Below are 17,760 nucleotides of genomic sequence, written 5' to 3'. Positions count from 1 at the left end.
ATCCTTGGTCTCCTGCCGGAAAGGGTCTGACACACAGCAGCGGTGATCGATGCTCACCCAAAAACCAACCTGTGACCTCGGCGGGTAAAGTAGAATTTTTAACCATTTCAGAAGGTGTACAGCCACGTCAAGGGGAGCTGAGCGCCAGATTACCCCAGGGCGAGGGGGAAAAAGCAGCCCCGAAGAAAGAACGCTTCGGGATCATTAAATACTGACGCGGAGCCCCGCGCGGTCCCTGCGCCCACCGGGCGGTGGCCGCGCATGCGCAGCTGCCGCCCGCGCTGTCATGCGCCGTCGGGCGGGCCGCGGCGGGGAAATGGCGGCGCCGGAGGGCGGCTGTGCTGGGATTCCCGCGGCTTGTCCCGCTCCGCCCGGGCCCTCGGCCCCCGGCTCCTGGAGCCGCTCCTTGGACCGAGCCCTAGAAGAAGCGGCGGCCAGCGGAGCCCTCAGTTTGAGCGGCAGGAAGCTCCGGGACTACCCGCGGGCCAGCGCCGCCAACCACGATCTCAGCGACACCACCCAGGCTGGTGAGGAACGGGGCGTGAATGGGGCGAGGCGGCGGGGGACGGGGGCAGGGGCTCCTCGGACAGGATCTGGGGGGGCTGCCTGTGCAGGAGGGAGTCTGAGGTGACCGATTTGCTGTTTCTTAGTTCCTTGAAGCCGGTTTCGTCTCCTCCGCCCTTCCTCTCGGCTGAGGCAGGATGGAGGAGCTGTGGCAGGGTTCTCCTTCCTCTGCCCGTCTGATGAGATCTCTCCCGTTTGTTGGGGTTTTTTTCCTTTATCATCTCCGCTCTGAAGTGTTTCCCCTATCGGGGGCTGTTTAAAAAGACTTGTGAGGTTTTTCTCAGTATTGCTGCTCGCTGATGTGGTTTTAGCCAGCCCTGTTCTTAGTCTGATGTATTTATATGTGAGTGTGTGTATATACACATAATCTATCCTGTGCTGCTGACAGGGGAAACCAACTTTCTAAGAAGGACTGTCAGGTGTGTGTATGCTAAAGACAGCAATTTCTTATAAGCTCTGTTAGCTCTTATACTTCTATTATTGTATTTTGAGACAGCCATAAACAAGATATGAAAGGCACTGTGAACATAAGCACATCCCTTTTCTTTCGTTCTCCTATATAATATGGATTTAAGGATATTAAGGAATATGGAATACTTTATAAGGTATAGTAACCAACAGAGCTGTTTTTATCCCTCTGCTCCTCAGATATATTCATAACAGTAGACTAAAAAAATACACTTTGCTTCTGAGTACCTTGATCACAAGCAAAAACATTTGTGGAGTGTGTTTATATGTTACTGTATTAAATAGAGAGATGAGACTTGGGAAACAATGAGAGTTTGTGCAGGATGTAGCAGTTTTCTTAATGCATTATATAGAGCAGACTTAGTTGATGTTTATTTTGATTTTCCAGTTCTATAAGTGAAGTAAAAGTAGTTTTAAAAGTTGTCAATGTGCCGTTTGTTTGTAGCTTTGATTGATTCGGATGCAGTCATTTAGATTTATTTTAGTGTTTTGTGTTGAGTTGTAGCTTGAAAGCTTAGAAATAAACTTCAAACGTCACTTTTTTTCATGCTACCATATTTGCTGGTGTGTTGGTTACACTGTCAGTCAAGTAATTTAAAATGGAGCCTCCTTTAAAATGGTCTGACCTCCTACTCTGTCCTGTAACATCCTATTTATGCAAAAATCTGTCACTAAGAAAAAAAACCACCCATGAAAACCCAGGAGATAACTGTGGTTTGCTTGACCTGAAGACATCTATAAATAGAAAAGACTTCATGTTGGGGTATAATTTTTTTTTTTGGTACAAATGCAGTGGCTAATCCCTAAGCAAATGCAGCACACACATTTGTGAGGGGTTTGGGCTTTTTGTTTATAACACTATTCATTTACTGTACTCTTAAACAATTTGTGGGAATTCTTGTTTCCACCGAGGTTCCCATGTATTGTGATGAATATTTGCATTGTAATTGTTCAAGAAGCATTAAATGCTAATAAGTGGCAGTGCATGCCATACACTTTTGTGCATTTATCATCACAATGAACCTTAGAAAAAATCTAGAACTGTTCTTAAGTTGTAAGAAGTAAAGCTTATTGAGCGTGGGGGGGACGACACATTCTGTTTAAATTCTCTGTTTTGGAGGCTGCTGTGAATAACTTCATCTTGTGCCTTTTTTTTAGTGTGGTCTGCTCTATGACTTTTTTGTTTGAGTAAGGCTGAGCAGTGGCAAAAAAATCCATGCAAGTGTTTCTGACCCCCAGTTTTCAGTTGAGTGCTCAGCTCCAAATTTAATCCACTTCTTTCCCCACATCAGTTTCTTGTGAAACTTGCAATTCTTATGTATGGGAGTAGCCACAAATAGTGTGATAGAATGTATATGTGTTTTAGGTGTTACAAACACTTAAAATAAACACATTAAACAACCCCCCAGACTGTAGACTCCCAAGTGCCTTCCTACATGCTGTGCCACAAACACGAAGTGGGACATCTGTGTTTCATAAACATCATTGGAATTACTCCCAAACTACAGAACTGGAGATGAAACAAGGGATGTGCAAACCTTCCTCTTCTTCTGTGCCTGAATAGGCACCTCTTTGGTGTGGGTCGTGTTACAGTGGTACAGCTGATCCCCATTCTTGTGGTAATAAGAGTAATTGCATGTCACTGTAACCACATCGATGCTTAGGAGGTGGGAATGAATCACATCCCTCATTAATGTAACTATCCTGCCGGAAAACCAGCCTCGAGCCTTAACAGATTCACTGACCTTGCCTGGAAGCCGCAGTTAACGAGGGTCAGTAGGAACAGGGTGTTAAGAGATTAGAGGCTTGATTGAGTTTAGTTGGGTGCTCTCTGTGGATTTTGAGGTTGGCAATGGGTGATGTCAACCATAAGGTGCATTTTCAGATTTTAAATCAATGAGAAGGTCACATTGCTTTGGATCTTTTAAAGGTTCAGATTTGACCAATACTAATCCTGGTGCTCAAGCTGTAATAGCTTCTAGGTACCGTTCTTAACCCCTCACTAAACAGACATCAAAGCCAAGTTTCTTGACTTTGGACAAGCATTTGATAAACAGATCGTAGAATCATAGAATATTGTAAGTTGGAAGGAGCCTATGAGAATCATTGAGTCCAACTCTCTGCTCTTAGCAAGGCTACCTAAAGTGAAATCAGGTCGGGTTTGCTGCACTTTCATTCTTGAAGTTAACACAGTATCTCTTTTAGGCATCGGTGGAATAATTAAGTTCCTCATTAATCATTTGCCTTGGTCACTAAACTTTTCAGTGGAAAGTGGATTCTCTAGTCACATCAGAGCCTCAGCTGCTCTGGGCACAGCCACCCTCCAGATGAAGACCCACATGTGGCTTTTTAAAACAAGATCAGTGCTCAAGGTTATTCTCAGAACTGCACAGGTAACTTCAGCAGGCAGTAAAGTATTAGTGAGTTTCTGGTTGTTTTGTACTTCGACAGGAATTAGGATCACATAGTATAAAATCAGATTAAAGGTGGGATTTGTGCTTGAGAGCTTTGGGATGGATTGGTGGGAAGGTGACTCCCTACAGTGTGTGATGCAGTCATCCATCTAATTGTCTTGTACGTGTGGGATGGCTCATGTACAAGAAATGCAGTGTAGTAATAACTAATAACTTAGACACTGGAAGAGTATCTCATCCCTTTGTGGTCCTCCCTTACAAATTAATTGGAATTTTAGGAAGTGACTCAGGCTTACAAAGCTCATTGATGATGAAAAATGAGCAAGCTTCATTATCAAATCGAGGATGTGCTTCTCTTTTTCTTTCACACTCTTTCATTTAACAGGCATGATCTCTACCCATTTTAACTGGGTTGAGTTACAAACCATTTGTTCATTCCACTCTTGTTCTCGGCCAGGGAATAGGAAGAGGAAGGGCTATAAACCACCTGAGTTAAATATGAAAGGAAGCATGGTTGCATTTTGCCAGTGTTAATGTAGACTGTGATGTCATTATTTGACAGCATTCCCAGTGGCCTAAAGCATACATCAAGCAGAAAAGTTATTTTTCAAACCCTCCGTGACAGCTGTAATTTCCTAAACCACTCACTGTCTACATTTTTAAAGGAGAAAATGGGAATATGTGGGTTTATGCAATAAAAAAAAGGCTGTTTTATGGAAATGAACTAGTAAGATAATTACGTGTCTTGTTTCTGGAATATATTAATAGTGATAAAAGAAAGAATAAAACTGTCTGCTGTGCCTTTTGAATGGCTTTGCCAATAAGGTATCTCTGTAGTTTTGTTCTTAACAGCTCTCCATAGAAATGGTAAAATCTGACCATAGTGTCAATATAACTTCTATATGCTAAGTGCTAGCATGCATCTAGAAGGTCTGCAGTGACTGTATGAGTGTTCTGTAGTAAAGGGTCTCACTGGTATTTTTCTTTCCTGCCAGAAGTTCAGCTGATATTGCCTGATGAAATGTAAAACAGCTCTAGAACTGCAGTATGGCTCATACAGCAGTGGCCCTGTTTCCCAACATTTGTTCTTAAAGCCACAAAAGCAGAATCCAAGCCAGACTAAAATTAAATAATTGTTTGGGAAAAAACCTCTTCAGGTTACTGTATCCTGAATGTAATTTTATTACGATCTGTAAGATAACTTGGAAGGAAGTGGGATTGGTGTTCAAGTCTCAGGCTATTTGTCAGCAGAGTTTACAATGATGGTATTTAGGTTATCTAAAGTTTCACTTTTAAAACTGAGAACCTAACATGTCATTAGGGTTGTTCAGAGTCTTTTACTGGCGTTTGTGTACTTGTCTCTGCCCTTACTAAAACTCAAACAAATATGCTGTCCAGAGGTTCTAGTAGCTGTAAGAGTGGGAAGGAGAGAGAATGACAACTTTTCCCCAAACTTTAGACAGTAATCCAGCTTGTTCCATTCAGTTGTATTTTTTGGTCTTAGCTCCTACTTGTGTCAATCCCTTTTTAATGTGATTATTGTTCCCTCTTGTTTCCCTTCTTGTTATGTTTCTGTTATTGAAAAGTCTTGATCTTGTGTGTTCTGTGCATAAATACTGGCAATTCTTAGTCTAGACTAATGGAATTGCCTGAGAGTGGTGCTTTGCTAAGCTGGTAAATTAAGGTCAGTTCTCTTGCCTTTTTTTTTTGTTGTTGTTGTTACCCTCGAAATGCCACAAGCAGTGGACTGTTGTAGTTTATGGTTCATTTTTGTTGGATGTGTTCGGTCTTGATGGAGACCTGAGGCCTTGCAGCAATGCTTAACTCTTCTTGGCACATAGGCAGTCTTTTTGCCTAATGTTTTATGGCAACTGAGAATCTGAGGTTGTAGTCTAATCCTTGTGGCAATAAAAGCAATACGTGACATTCAGAATGCCTCTGTTATCTTTTAAAGCAAACAATAAAGTCTCACAATCAACATTTTACAAGTTCTTCTAAGTGGTGTTGGTGTTTCCAGTTACTTCCCTAGTCTTCCACTTCCTGTCTCCATCATAATCAGATTTATTTTTTTAATACTGTTTTGTCTGCAAACGCACTTGCAGTTATATTTTTGGGAGATAACTAACTACAGAAAAAGTAAGGAGGGAAAGGGTTGATAGGTGAATATATTGAACCCTGCAGTCACACGAAAGACAAATTAGAATTTAGGAAAAAAGGAAATGTCTGTGTTTCTCTCGTGGTGTTTCTAGCCCTGTTCTGCTGTGTCTCTACCTGTGCTTGGAGGTAGCGCATTTATATTGGTTAAGTACTCCCTGAAGTCAGTAATAAATGCATGGCCTAATGTGATCCAAGTTCTATGCTGATGCCAAAAGGGGAAGTTCTGTCTTCATCTCCTGCTGCACAGTCAACACCAGCAATCACAGTGCCTTCCAGCAAGCTGTTTGGTACTTATCTGGCTGAAAGCTCAGCCAATAACTACTTGGATCAAATCCTTGGACAGCTCACTGTGTTTCCTTGTGTGCCTGAGTGCCAGCAAATGGAAAGGGTGGAAGGACCATATGGGTGATGAGAACGAGGATCTGTTTTGGCAGACGTGTAAGCCTGGATTGACTTGCATCCATTGTGAAATCACACCTTAACTCTATTTTGTAACCTTTTACCACTGACCTGCTGTACATTTGCTAATTATTTTCTGTAAAACAGCGTGCTGGGCTTTGAGTCAATGAGCCTAGGAATTTTTTCTTTTACAAGAGGGTTTGCAGAGTTGAATTTCATTCAGTGAAACTTTACTGCTGGCAGATTTGGATCTCATGCTTTCATTTGGCAAAATACATTATTTTATGTAAGTAATTTTAAACCGATGGTTTAGGTTTAGATTTAGAATGCAGTAGATGTAATTAGTTTATTCAGTAGAAGAACCATCAGTAAAGAATTAGTTACAACAAACACTGCAGATTGTATAGCATGTGTTAAAAATAAATATAGCTACCAAAAAGCTATAACTCAATTCAAGGGTTCTTCTCTCTATGATAACTAATCAGGCTTGGATCTCATTGTTTCCAGTGTTGGGAAAACAACTTGAATGAATTGCAGTTGTGTATTTAGCTGAAGCCATGGGCTATGCAGGGTGCTTTCTTCTGCTGTCACCCCTCTGCAAAGTGGAGGGGTGGAAACCCATTCATGTTAAAAGTGTCTACGTGGTTAGATATGTCAGTGCATTAGAGTTAAAGTATTGCTTTAGTTCTCTGGATTACAGATTTCGGGAGAAGATGCAAAGGATAAGACATTGTGGTCTTTTCCTTATAGGATTGTTTTGCCGAAGTTAGTACTTCTGTGCATGTGCAGAACAGGGTTTATTTTTCACTTTGAAATCCCCCACAGTGTCCCAATAGTCCTTTATTTCAGCGTCCCTTAGCATTCTACACTACAAACTGCTGCTTTCACTGACAAAGCTCAGAAGTCTCTCTAGAGTGAGACTTCATTTTGTTCTCTCCAAAATGAGGATATGCCAAAAAACCCCAACTTACTGTGCAGCCCAGGTGTTGGCTGCTGGAACATATGGTTTGTAACCACAGTGTGGTCTGAGAAGAGGGCAGCAGGATTAGGGAGCATCTATTCAGTTCCACCCACCACAGTGGGACATTGTTCAATGACCCATGTGAATTTTAGTCTCTTTATTCAGCTTATTGTTGAAACTTAGCTTTGAATGCAGGAACATGTTATTGTTGCCTTGGGCTTTTGGGTAGTGCTCCAGACTATTGAAAAGGTTTGAAACACTATTTTTCATGTAATTTCTGTGAAGTGAAAGCAAGTCATTTTGTACATATGAAGCCTGGAATGGTACAACGTTTGAAAGCATTTGCTGACTTGCAGTACTCAAAATACTGAGTGCTGGAACTTTTAGGCAACCAAACTATTTTGGGTTAATTATTTTTAATATTTTTCAGTGTAGCTCTTAGTAAATTCAGATGCCTTGGTGACTTCACAGGAGTACTGGAAAGCAAGCCCAACATCTAGAAAAATGGAAATATGTGATTAACCACCTATGGAAAGATTAGTTTAGAAGATTTGCTTAGCATTATGAAGGAAATATATGGCACTGACAACATGCAATATCTTTTTCCAAAGCAGCGTTTGCTACCTTTCAGGTTCACCATCCCTTTTTCTTTCTGTAATTCCCTGGGTTTTTTCCCCCTAATGTTTTTTCAACAACACTGTCTTTGATAAGACTGTTACTGTGATCAGTCCTGATTCCTAGAGTAATTTCATCTTGGCTGAAAAAAATCTACTTGAACAGAAAAATCTTGAAGAAAATGAAAAGTAGTATATGGTTGTTAATTAAAGACATGTGGACAATAGATATGCTCAGGAAATGAGCAATTAAAGTTATGTGGGCACCTCTGATGACAGACTATACTGTCTATGTGCTTGATTCAGCAGCGTTACATAAGATTTTAATTGAGTTTTCGCTGTACAGAATATCAGTGTGTCTTCCAGTTTACCTTCCTAATGCTGAATTCTAAATTCAGGCTGAATTTTAGTCAGAGATGCAAGCTGAATTTTCTAGGTTCTGGTCCGTCCGTGTGACTCATCAGGACAATTCAAACCTTTACGTCCATCAGGTTTCTCTTACGTGAGCCAACAAGATAGGAGGAGGTTGACATTCCCTGGAACCTGATTGTAGAGTGGGATGCTGTACCTCTGAGTTGTTCAGATGTTTGAGGGCAGAGGAGTGCTGGTGTGAGCAGGTTTTGGGTTCTGCAATTGGGTGTTCTGAAGGGGGTTGTGCTCTACCAGGTTGGGGTTCCTCCCTGTGTTCATGTCACATGTCTCGTTCCCAGCAATATGTTGTTCTCAGTTCTGTCTCTTCTGTCCCAATTTTTTTTTCCCCATCTCCTTCATCCCAGTTTCCATGTCTTAACCTTTTCTCCTTTCCTCATTAATCTTGCCCTGTCTCAAGTGCCTCTCTCATTGTCAACTCCATTCTTCTCATCCAAGTTGTTAAGACAATAAAAAGAGGAATAACTGGTATCCTGACATTTGGTACAAAATTCCTTTTAAATCCGAGGAGAACATTAATTTTAGGGTGCTGATGAGACAAGTAGTAATTTAAACTTACTTAATTCATTCTTGCCATTATTTATGGTCATACTTATTACCATTATTTATGGTCATATATATTAGCCCTTAGTTCAGTCATAGACCAAGGCTTTTACTACTCTGTTCTCTGGGAGTAAGAGAGTCACTGAGCACAATAGTACCAGGACAATTGGGAGCTTGTCATTACATTGCTCCAAGCTCAGCTGTGGAATAAATGTTTTTGTAGAGGACCATGACTGAATGTGGTCAGGAGCCATAAAATATCTGCTATTTCCTTTCATTCTGCTGCCTTGCAAAGGAGGGGGGGAGATTTGTGCTTAGCAAGGTAAAAAAATTATCTTTGGAACCCATCTGTGCTAAAACAGCAGGCTGATCCTTTGAGCTGTAAACTTGTTGCAAATATTTAAGTATTATATGTTGCATGACTCTGCTCTGCTGTATGCAAATCATATGCCATCATTCAGGGATGCCTGTGTGTCAGAAGATGGTTATAATTACCGTTAAAAGTTATAGTGTGGAAAGTCCAGGGAGCTTCGCTGTGGGTGCCTTTCAGTGGCGTTCTGGTCAGAACTGGCTTTTCATTCTGAGCACGGTGAAGGAAATCTCACACACACATTGCTAGTGCACATGATTTGACTGTGAATTATGTAACTGAGTAATGCAGATGTAATATTCTAAACATCTGCCATCTCTGCATTCACAGATATGGTAAAATGAGAAGTGCATCTGTTGAGTTCTTGCTGTCAATGTTACTGCAGTGTGGTTTCTGTTCACAGCCCCTGTAGTGCGTTTTAGAGGTTAAGAAATAAATCTGCGGAAGCTCCGTTTCAGTAACATGTTATCAGTTTGAAATGGGACTATTTAAATAGCTTTTCACATTTAAATAAAATACTATTTTGTTTGTACTCCTTTTACTTAAAACACATTTTTCCTCTTTGGATTGGTAAAACAAAAGGCAAAAATAGATTTTCATCGAAAATGCAATTGCTGCCAGTGCTGCCAGATTTGCAGTATATAAATGGGAAAAACACTTTCACAGTCTTAATCCCCACAATTATTATTTCTAGCTAATTAGATTTGCAGACAGAAATGTGATTTTTATTTTATTTTATTTTTTAAAACTGACTGAATCCTTCCCATATGATGCAGTTCTTTTCAATTCTTGACCATGCTGAATATGTGATAAACGGAAATATAAGGGGTTTTTACAGGCATGCATTTGCAAGCTGTATGAGTGGATTTTTGGGATAACTTGAATGAGGTGGTGTCCCGTCTGTTTTTTTGGAAGGGGTTTCCTCTTCTAAATAACGGCTGCAGCACGTCCCTGGGGCTTTCTCAGTACAGTGATGAGAAATGTATCTGGTATGTGACAGTTGTTAGGGATTGCAAAAGCAAACAAACAAACAAAAAGACCTGAGTAGAATCCTGAGAGTTTCTGTTCTCCAGACCAGCCTGGCCTGGCAGCCACTGCGCTCTTGGAGAAACTGTACTTCTGTTTTCCTCACCTGGAGATATTCCAGTCTGCTGAACACTGGTGTCTGTTTTTTAATCACATTAGAAGAAAGCGTGTTCATACGTACATTATACTTTTTAGATTTGCCTGTTCTTTTTCCATTCTCTGTTATGGACCATAAAGAAATCCTCCTACCACTGCGTTTCCCATCTCTTTGCATCCTGCTTTCTCCACTCGGTGTGGTACATCTGCATCCTCACTGTGTGCAGGGCAATACATCCTTATGTCAGAGGCATTTATAGAGAAACTTTTTTAGTGGATTGTTTTACTTCTCAGGCAAAATCATATCATTTTAAAGCCAGAAAACACAGTTTGTGGCCCTTGAAGAGAGGAGGAAAAGAGAAATTGCAGGGCATCCATCTTATGTGGGGGACTTTTGTTTAATTGTTTGTCCAGTTTTATATTGCACATAGACTGAATTCATTGAAAGAGATTTTTTTTCATATGTCTTTTTATTTATTTCCATGCTGGAGGATTTGAACCTATGTGACTTCAGGAGTGACAGTAGAGAAGGAACAGAGGATGTCAACAGCTGTAGAGCTGGTGACATCTTCTTTGATAAGCAAAAAGTTTGTGGTTTTCTGGAGTTCTTTATTCATAGAACTTAATCAACCTACCTGTGACGGGTAAATCTTCTGTAATGAGAAAGAAGATTAATGAACAAGAGTTTAAGGTGTGTGTGTATTGATTGTAAATGCAACTTTAATTCTGCTTCACACCTGTAGCCTCAGTATAACTTCACTGTAACAAACTCTATTTCACTCCAGCTGTCCAAGAGTTTTCTTCATATTACTTGCTGTGTGACAACTTTTCCGTGTAGCTCTTGTGACAGAAGAGTCATTCTTGCTTTATTGTTGGTGTTAATTTTTTCAGGGGATGTCAAACTCCATTGGCAAATTTTCATTTCCAAGGTTTTAGTCACTTTGTAGCATCTTCTCTTATGATCCTGCCCCCTCGCTGTCTTCCTCTCCACCAATGAAATGCAGTGCTCTCCTTCTTTTATGTAGTATTTCTTGTCACAGTTGCAACAGTGGTTTCTTCTTTAGCTGTAGGTGCAGTTTCATAGGGATGAGAGATTCTTATTTGTAAAGAATGTTAAATATTATCAGGTGAAATATAAACTAAAATGTTTTTATTTTTAGATATGTTTTATGGTGAGACTTTTCACAAGTTTCTCATTCTTACTTTATAGTAGCCTGAGGAGTTTTATTTTAATTTTGTTAGAATAGAGATGCATTTCTGTACTTCTAGTGATCTTGGGAGGGATTTTCTTCATCATATTGTACTTACAGTAATGAGATCAATATTACTTTCAGGGCAAGTGAAATATTCAGTACTGCCACTATTGTTAATGCTTTATCATAATTTTCCTTTTGTATAACTTCAAATATCTTGCTTGACTCACATTTTCCTACCCTTAGTGCTTTCATTTTGCTGATCACTTCCATATTTATACTGAAGCTAAATTAATCTTTTAATGCTGTGCCATTTTTATAACGACTTTCAAAAGTTGCATATCAGGGCCAATTATTTTCAGTGTATAACCAACCCTTCCATTTTGCAGTGTGATTCATTGGCTTATTTGCAATTCAATGAATATCAAATCTGTAATTTCAGGACCCTTAAGTTTTCCAGTACTTTCGCTGCATCAAAGCCCTTCTCTCTTATCTCCCCCACGCCTTGTGGAGATTTCTGGAAGTTGTTAAAGTTCAATTATTTCTATTAAGTCTATTGGTTAAAATCCAGGGAGTGATTGTTGCAGTGGGACTATTTTCTGTTTGGGGTTGGATTTCTTAGGGGGTTTTTTTTGATTTGCTCTAACTACTAATTTACCTCTTATTCACCCAAGTTGAAGGCTGTTGTCCCTCTTTGTACTCAAGCTTGTTATTCGAGTGAGGTTTTGGGAAAGACAAATGGATTGAATAAATATCAAATGTATACCTTTAACAATACTATAATTTTTAATAGGAAAAAATAATAGATGGATCCAGAGGTTTGTACATGGACTTAGAATCTGGCAATAGTTTTAGCTCCGTTTTCAAAGCTTTTTTCATGTCTTTTACTTTAAAAAAAATTTTTTTTTCAGAGCTGATTTTTTTAGTTGGGTAATTCTTTTTGTACCTGAAGGAACTTCATCTAGGGGTCTGGGGAGGGCCGAGTTCATTTACTGCACACTTCCCTCACTGCTAACTTTGTGAAGCAGCCTTGGAAAATGAAACCCTGCTCTGCTGGAACACAGTCAAGTATTTCATGAGCAGCGGGCAGTGTCGTGTTGCGGAGGAGCAGCCGAACGCTCTCAGACATCTCGAGTGTCGTGCTTGTGTCTCTGTTGTTAGTGTGGGTGAGGCAGCTTCTCTGTAACTTTGAGATTTTTCCAGCTGAAATTCTTACACGTTTGCAAATGAAGACTTCTAAAATTAAGGTTTTATACACATGTAGAGCTCTAAAAATACAAACAGTTGAAATAGTCATTGTGAAACGGAATAATGGAGAACTCTGGAAGTGGAATTCTCATTGTTGTTATGCAGTGTGGGCAGTTGCCACGCAGCTTTTCTTCTGTGGCTCAGTGTTTGTCAGGAATTCTCCTGGCAAGGCAAAAAGCTTTCATTCTCTTCAATTTGGGCTGGTATAGATGAGAGTTGTCACATGCAGAAAACTAATGTTTCTCTGAAGGAGCTGGAGGGATAGAACCAATCAGCCAAAAACTTTCAAAGTGACTACTGCATTTCGAGATTAATTTTCATCACGGCCTTTAAAGAGCAATGTTTAGTGCTAAACCTCAACCTAAGCCTTTTCCTGAACAGGAATCACTTTGGTTTGGATTTGAAAAAAAAATTATTTTCATCTGTGGTCAGACCAGTTTGGATTTTGTTTTATATGTTTGTTTCCAGCATTCATGATCTTTATTTTTTTGTTAAAAGACGTGTATAGAATTCACTTAAATACTAATTTGAGAATATAACAATCATTTTGATAGCCTTACCAGTAGTTTTTAGCAAGCTCAGTTTTTAAGGAAGTGAAGATGTATGAGATGGTGACCACCAGTTCTGTAGCCCTTGATCCCTGGTAATGTCTGCATGGTGTGTTTTTGACTGAAGGTGACTTTTATGGTTTCCAGATTCAAAATTTATTTTGTATTTTGAGCATATGTTTTGGCAATCGCTGTCATTTATCTCCTCATTTGGCTGTTCTCTCTGATATGGGATATTTTCCATACATATCCTATACTGTTGTTTTATTTCTTGACACTAAAATGGCTTGTACTGCACAGATGACTTGGTAAGACTCCAGCTCTTTTTCTAGAATTCTGGCAATAATTGTCCTATTGAAATTGAAACTCTTCTTGTGTAAAGTGTAACAGGCTTTTTTTGTTAGGGATGATGTCAGCATGAGAGATGGCCTCAAGGAGCCATTAAAAGAACATAGGACTTTTGACTGTTGGACTTTATTGACTTTTCCCCTCAGTAAAATACAGTTCTGTGGAAGACAGATCAGTGTCTGCAGTGATATGAGGCATATTTGGTGACTTTACTGTGCATTCTGATGAAGCTCTGTCTGAGTGCCATAAATACGGAACCACTCTATTAAGAGTGTCAGAGAAATGCAGTAATAATAGGCATAAAATTTTATAGAAATGCTTGCCTTTCTCTGAGAGTAATTGGCCTTTTTATGTGAAATTACTCACTTTGCTTTGTAGGACCTTTGAATTTCAGTTCTGGTTTGTGCTGGTTCATTTCTAACTCTCCCCTTAAGACATTTCTGAAATGTATTTGCAGCTAACATTATTTTTTTGTCTGTCCATGTATTGCTGACCTTAATATATCATTCTATTTAAACTGTGGGGAAAAAAGGGAGTAAGGTAATGCATTTCGAACTGATTGGTGAAATATATAGGGGGAATATGCAAAACTAACATGATAATTGGTAAATAGCAGCTGTTATATTAGCTGACATATTTGCATGTGAAAATACTTGCAGATGGAGAATTTTATGTCCAATATTAAGATTAAATAAAATAAATAGATGAATGGTGAAAATACAAAGTCTTTGGTGGTTGTGTTTTACATTTCCAACCCTCCTGACCAACATACTCCTCCTGCCTTTGTTCCATGCCACGTCTCCATCCCCAGGTTACAGTTTAGTCTCAGAGCCATTGGATTTGCTGAATGTACAAGGTATTTCACTACTGGAGATGAAAGACAGAGCAGAGCATAAAGCAAAGTGACAGTACAATCTTCCTCACTCGTGGTCTCTTCAGGTGTAGCTCTGATAGCTGTGAACAGATTGTTGAGGGTGGCCTGACAACGTAGTCAGTTGGTCTCATTCCTGCTCTTGTAGTACATTTTGTACCCCCCCAGTTGTCCTGAGACCACTAATTGTAGTTGGTGTATTTGGGGTGCCTTAGCTGGTTGTGGGAGGACCAGCTTGGGAAGCATAAATGCATTTAAAGGGTGCTGTGCTGCCTTACAGGGGGTTTCTAGCCTGGCTCAGTCCTACCTAGGAGGTACTTGGTGCTCATCTGTCAGAAGTGTCATTGCCTATGACTGTTCACCCTCTGCATTAGATTTTATATTAACCTGTGGTATGCCTTTATCCTCATTATCTGACCCTTATTTCCCCTTCCTTTTATGAATAACTGAAAGTTGACTATGGAATTTAAACTATAGACTGTGGTATCAAGCATAGTATGTGAGAGTCTTATAATGAAATGGAAGAATTAGTATTTATCATCTCTTTGTTTACTTGGTTTTTTTTGTGAGGAGTTTTATGTGCAGCATAGTTTCTTGGCAAGAGTCTTTTTTATTTTACAAAGCTGCTTCTGTGCAGTGTCTTATGTGCTTATTGCATGCTCCATGTTTTCCATGTAAAATTGGAAGAGTGGGAGAAATGAAGGAGATGATAATATGTGTGAAGACGTTGAAGCCCTTTGAGTGCTTACTGACCAGTCTCTGGACCATGAAAAAAAATGTGCTACTTTTAACTTGTGGCGGTAAGGAAATTAAAAGTTGCCCCATAAAACATGCAGCTTTCCCTCCTCTGGTAGAGAGCAGTCGTCTCCCCATTACAGCACTAGCTCAGCCCTTGCTCTGGAGGTGGCAGCTTGCACTGTCTCCTGCACTGAAGTGTATTTTTGAATACAACTTAGTATGATATGAGGACGAGTATAGCGACATTAGGAAGCTTTTTAATTGAAAACAAGATAAAAATTATGTATTAAGTGACTTGACTTTCAAATTCAGCATTCCAACTCAAGCCTGCAAAAGAATGTTTTCAACTGAACTTTAATGAAGCCTGAGTATAGTTTCAGGAGACATTGTCCCAGCAGGTTGTAGAAGTTGCAGCACTTTACCACATTCATTCCTGTTCCAGTGCAGCAGCTCATCTCTCCTCTGCACTGTAAACCAGATCACTAAGAACAAGTAGCTGTAAGTTATGAACTGACAGCCAGGTTAGTTCTGCCCCTGTGAACATGAGAAGTTATACTCGAGTCTAGAGTTGTCAGTTTTCTTAGAGTATTCATGGGAAAGTGAAGGGATGTAAAAGAAAATGAGGAATTGTTTCCAGATTGGGAAAGAGAGTCCATACAAGGGAGGTATGTTGATGTTTTTGATGGGAGTATTCCCTATACTGGTATTCATTCTCCACGAACCTGAGCATGAAAACTGAGAAAAACAGATGTCTTAGATAAAAACAGATGATGAAGAAATACAGGAGAGGTGAATTTCATTTTGTGTGTGCTGGGATTGAGGACCTGAATCAAAGCAGCAAATCTGAACCATGTTATGATTCTAAGTGATGGTGTTGCAGTGAGACATTTACAAGATGAGCTTAATCTCCTTTGGTTTAGCCAAGATAGTTCCTTTAATGCTAGAAGGAAATGGAATGCTTAAGTAATGAAGACTTTGATCTGATTCAATTCAAAGTAATGTCTGCTTATGAAATCCTGATGAAAGATCTTCTTTCAAAAGTTTTTTTCTCCTCTGTCTTTTACTCAACCTTTTTGTAAAGGCAAAACTTCAACTTGTTTGTCACTGTGCAGATAACAGCTACTCTAAGGAAATTGCTGCCAAAGGAAGTCACTGCCCTCAAATATCCACTAGAGACAGTTCATGTAAGTCCTTCCCAGATTAGCTTCAGGCAAAATTTACAAGAGTAGTTTAAACAACTTCAGTAATCATGTGAGCTAACTTGACGGTTTTTCTGCCTGATGGGAATTGGGAAATGCTCACACAAGCGTTGCAGAATCAGTGGCTCACAGCAAAGGGCTGGTGAGGAGGATCCAATAGAGGGGATAATTTTAAACCAGTGAAGTCAGATCCCAGAGGTTGGGATCTCCAAAGGCTTTCAGATACCATTTTAAACTGTCTTTGTTACACTAGAATAAAAGGCTAGACATGCAGGTTTCATGCTATGATTTGACTTTTGGTTTTATTTGTTAGTTTTAAATCACCAAAGGAGTATGTTTGGGTCAAACCAAAATTGCTTCCTTTAAAGCAGTTTTATCAATGAAGGGGTGTGTGCTGCCTTACCAGCTTTTTAGGTGTAGTCCAGAGGCTGCTTTCCTTGAAGATAAATACTGCGTATTTATGTTTTGCACAAAAAACCCCAGGAACCTGCAATGCAGGCCAGTAGGAACTGAGCTTCCCCAATTTAACTGGACTTGGTGAGCTGAGACTCTGCTTTGTATCCTCAGCGTTGGATCTTTTGCAACATTTGTTCTCCAACTTTCACTTAGTTTAGTTTGTTTGGCTTTAAGTTTTAGGGCTGTTCGAAAGAGAATCATGATTCTGCTGTAGGCTGAGTGCCAGGTTTAGTGAGGAAAAGGGAATGAAATTGCTAGAAGAGAGCAGAGCATATGTAAAAAGTTTTTTAACCGCAAACCCCATGTGAAGGGGCTCGAATTAGTTCCTGTTTTCAAACAAATTTCTACTTTGCATCGTCTCTGCTGTAGCAGTACATGAGTTGCAGTTTGTATTCTGTGTGTAATCTGTCCCGTTGTTTACTGACAGGTCATAAGGCCCAGCTGGCAGGTCATATGACTTCCTTCTGCCTCCTTTTTAAAGCTTCTGAATTCCTTTCCATGCTCATCTGCAAAGTGGTTTCATCTCATTCCTGAAGTGTTTGCTTCACTCCACTGTGTGCCATCCTTAAAATACCATGCTGTGCACACAAGGACATACCATGTGCACAGGTACGTGTCCATAATGAGCAAAACCTGGGAATAAATCCCTGATCGTAACCCTGTATTTGCTACTCTGAAAAGACATATTTATTAGAAGTGTGTGTGAGTTAAGGAACCAAAAAAGGTGCAGTTTCGTGGTTGTTATTAACCCTTGTCCAAATCCTAGCTGTTGCCAAAAGTCATGGTCTCATTCTTCCCCACACATCTTCATCCTGTCCCTTGTATTGATGTTAGAGGTTACACAACTGCAGCATGAACTGGATCACACCTCAGAAGGGCTGAAAACTATTTGTGACCTTGTTTTTTTTCAGGATTTGTTCTCAGTAATGGGACACAACTGACTATGTGGGCACAGTCAGGAGTGCTGGCACAAGGGAGAGGATGGTAACACATGGCCAGTAAGGAATTGCTCCATGGCTTAGAGTGGCTGACTGTGAAGCCAGGGTCTACACTGAATAATGAATAAATAATACTTGACATAACAGTTTGATCCATTTAGGCTGCAGATTTTTCTGCTC

The 17,760-nt window shown here is 39.9% G+C and overlaps 1 protein-coding gene across 14 annotated transcripts in view; it reads left to right on the top strand.

Annotated features, from left to right (window-relative positions):
• Positions 1–314: 314 nt before the first annotated feature.
• LRCH3 (leucine rich repeats and calponin homology domain containing 3) overlaps positions 315–17,760 on the top strand; it is a 63,643-nt gene continuing 46,197 nt past the window's right edge. For all 14 annotated transcript variants that reach the window (XM_032697479.1, XM_032697474.1, XM_032697475.1 and 11 more), the window contains exon 1: positions 315–527. In XM_032697479.1, coding sequence (XP_032553370.1) covers positions 317–527 — 211 coding nt within the window. In that variant the 5' untranslated portion in view covers positions 315–316. The remainder of the gene's footprint in view (positions 528–17,760) is intronic.

This window comes from Chiroxiphia lanceolata, chromosome 10 (genome assembly GCF_009829145.1).
Source record: "Chiroxiphia lanceolata isolate bChiLan1 chromosome 10, bChiLan1.pri, whole genome shotgun sequence".
Lineage (NCBI taxonomy): Eukaryota > Metazoa > Chordata > Aves > Passeriformes > Pipridae > Chiroxiphia > Chiroxiphia lanceolata.
The sequence above is the reverse complement of the archived record's forward strand: the minus strand, read 5'-3'. Positions and strand labels throughout refer to the sequence as shown.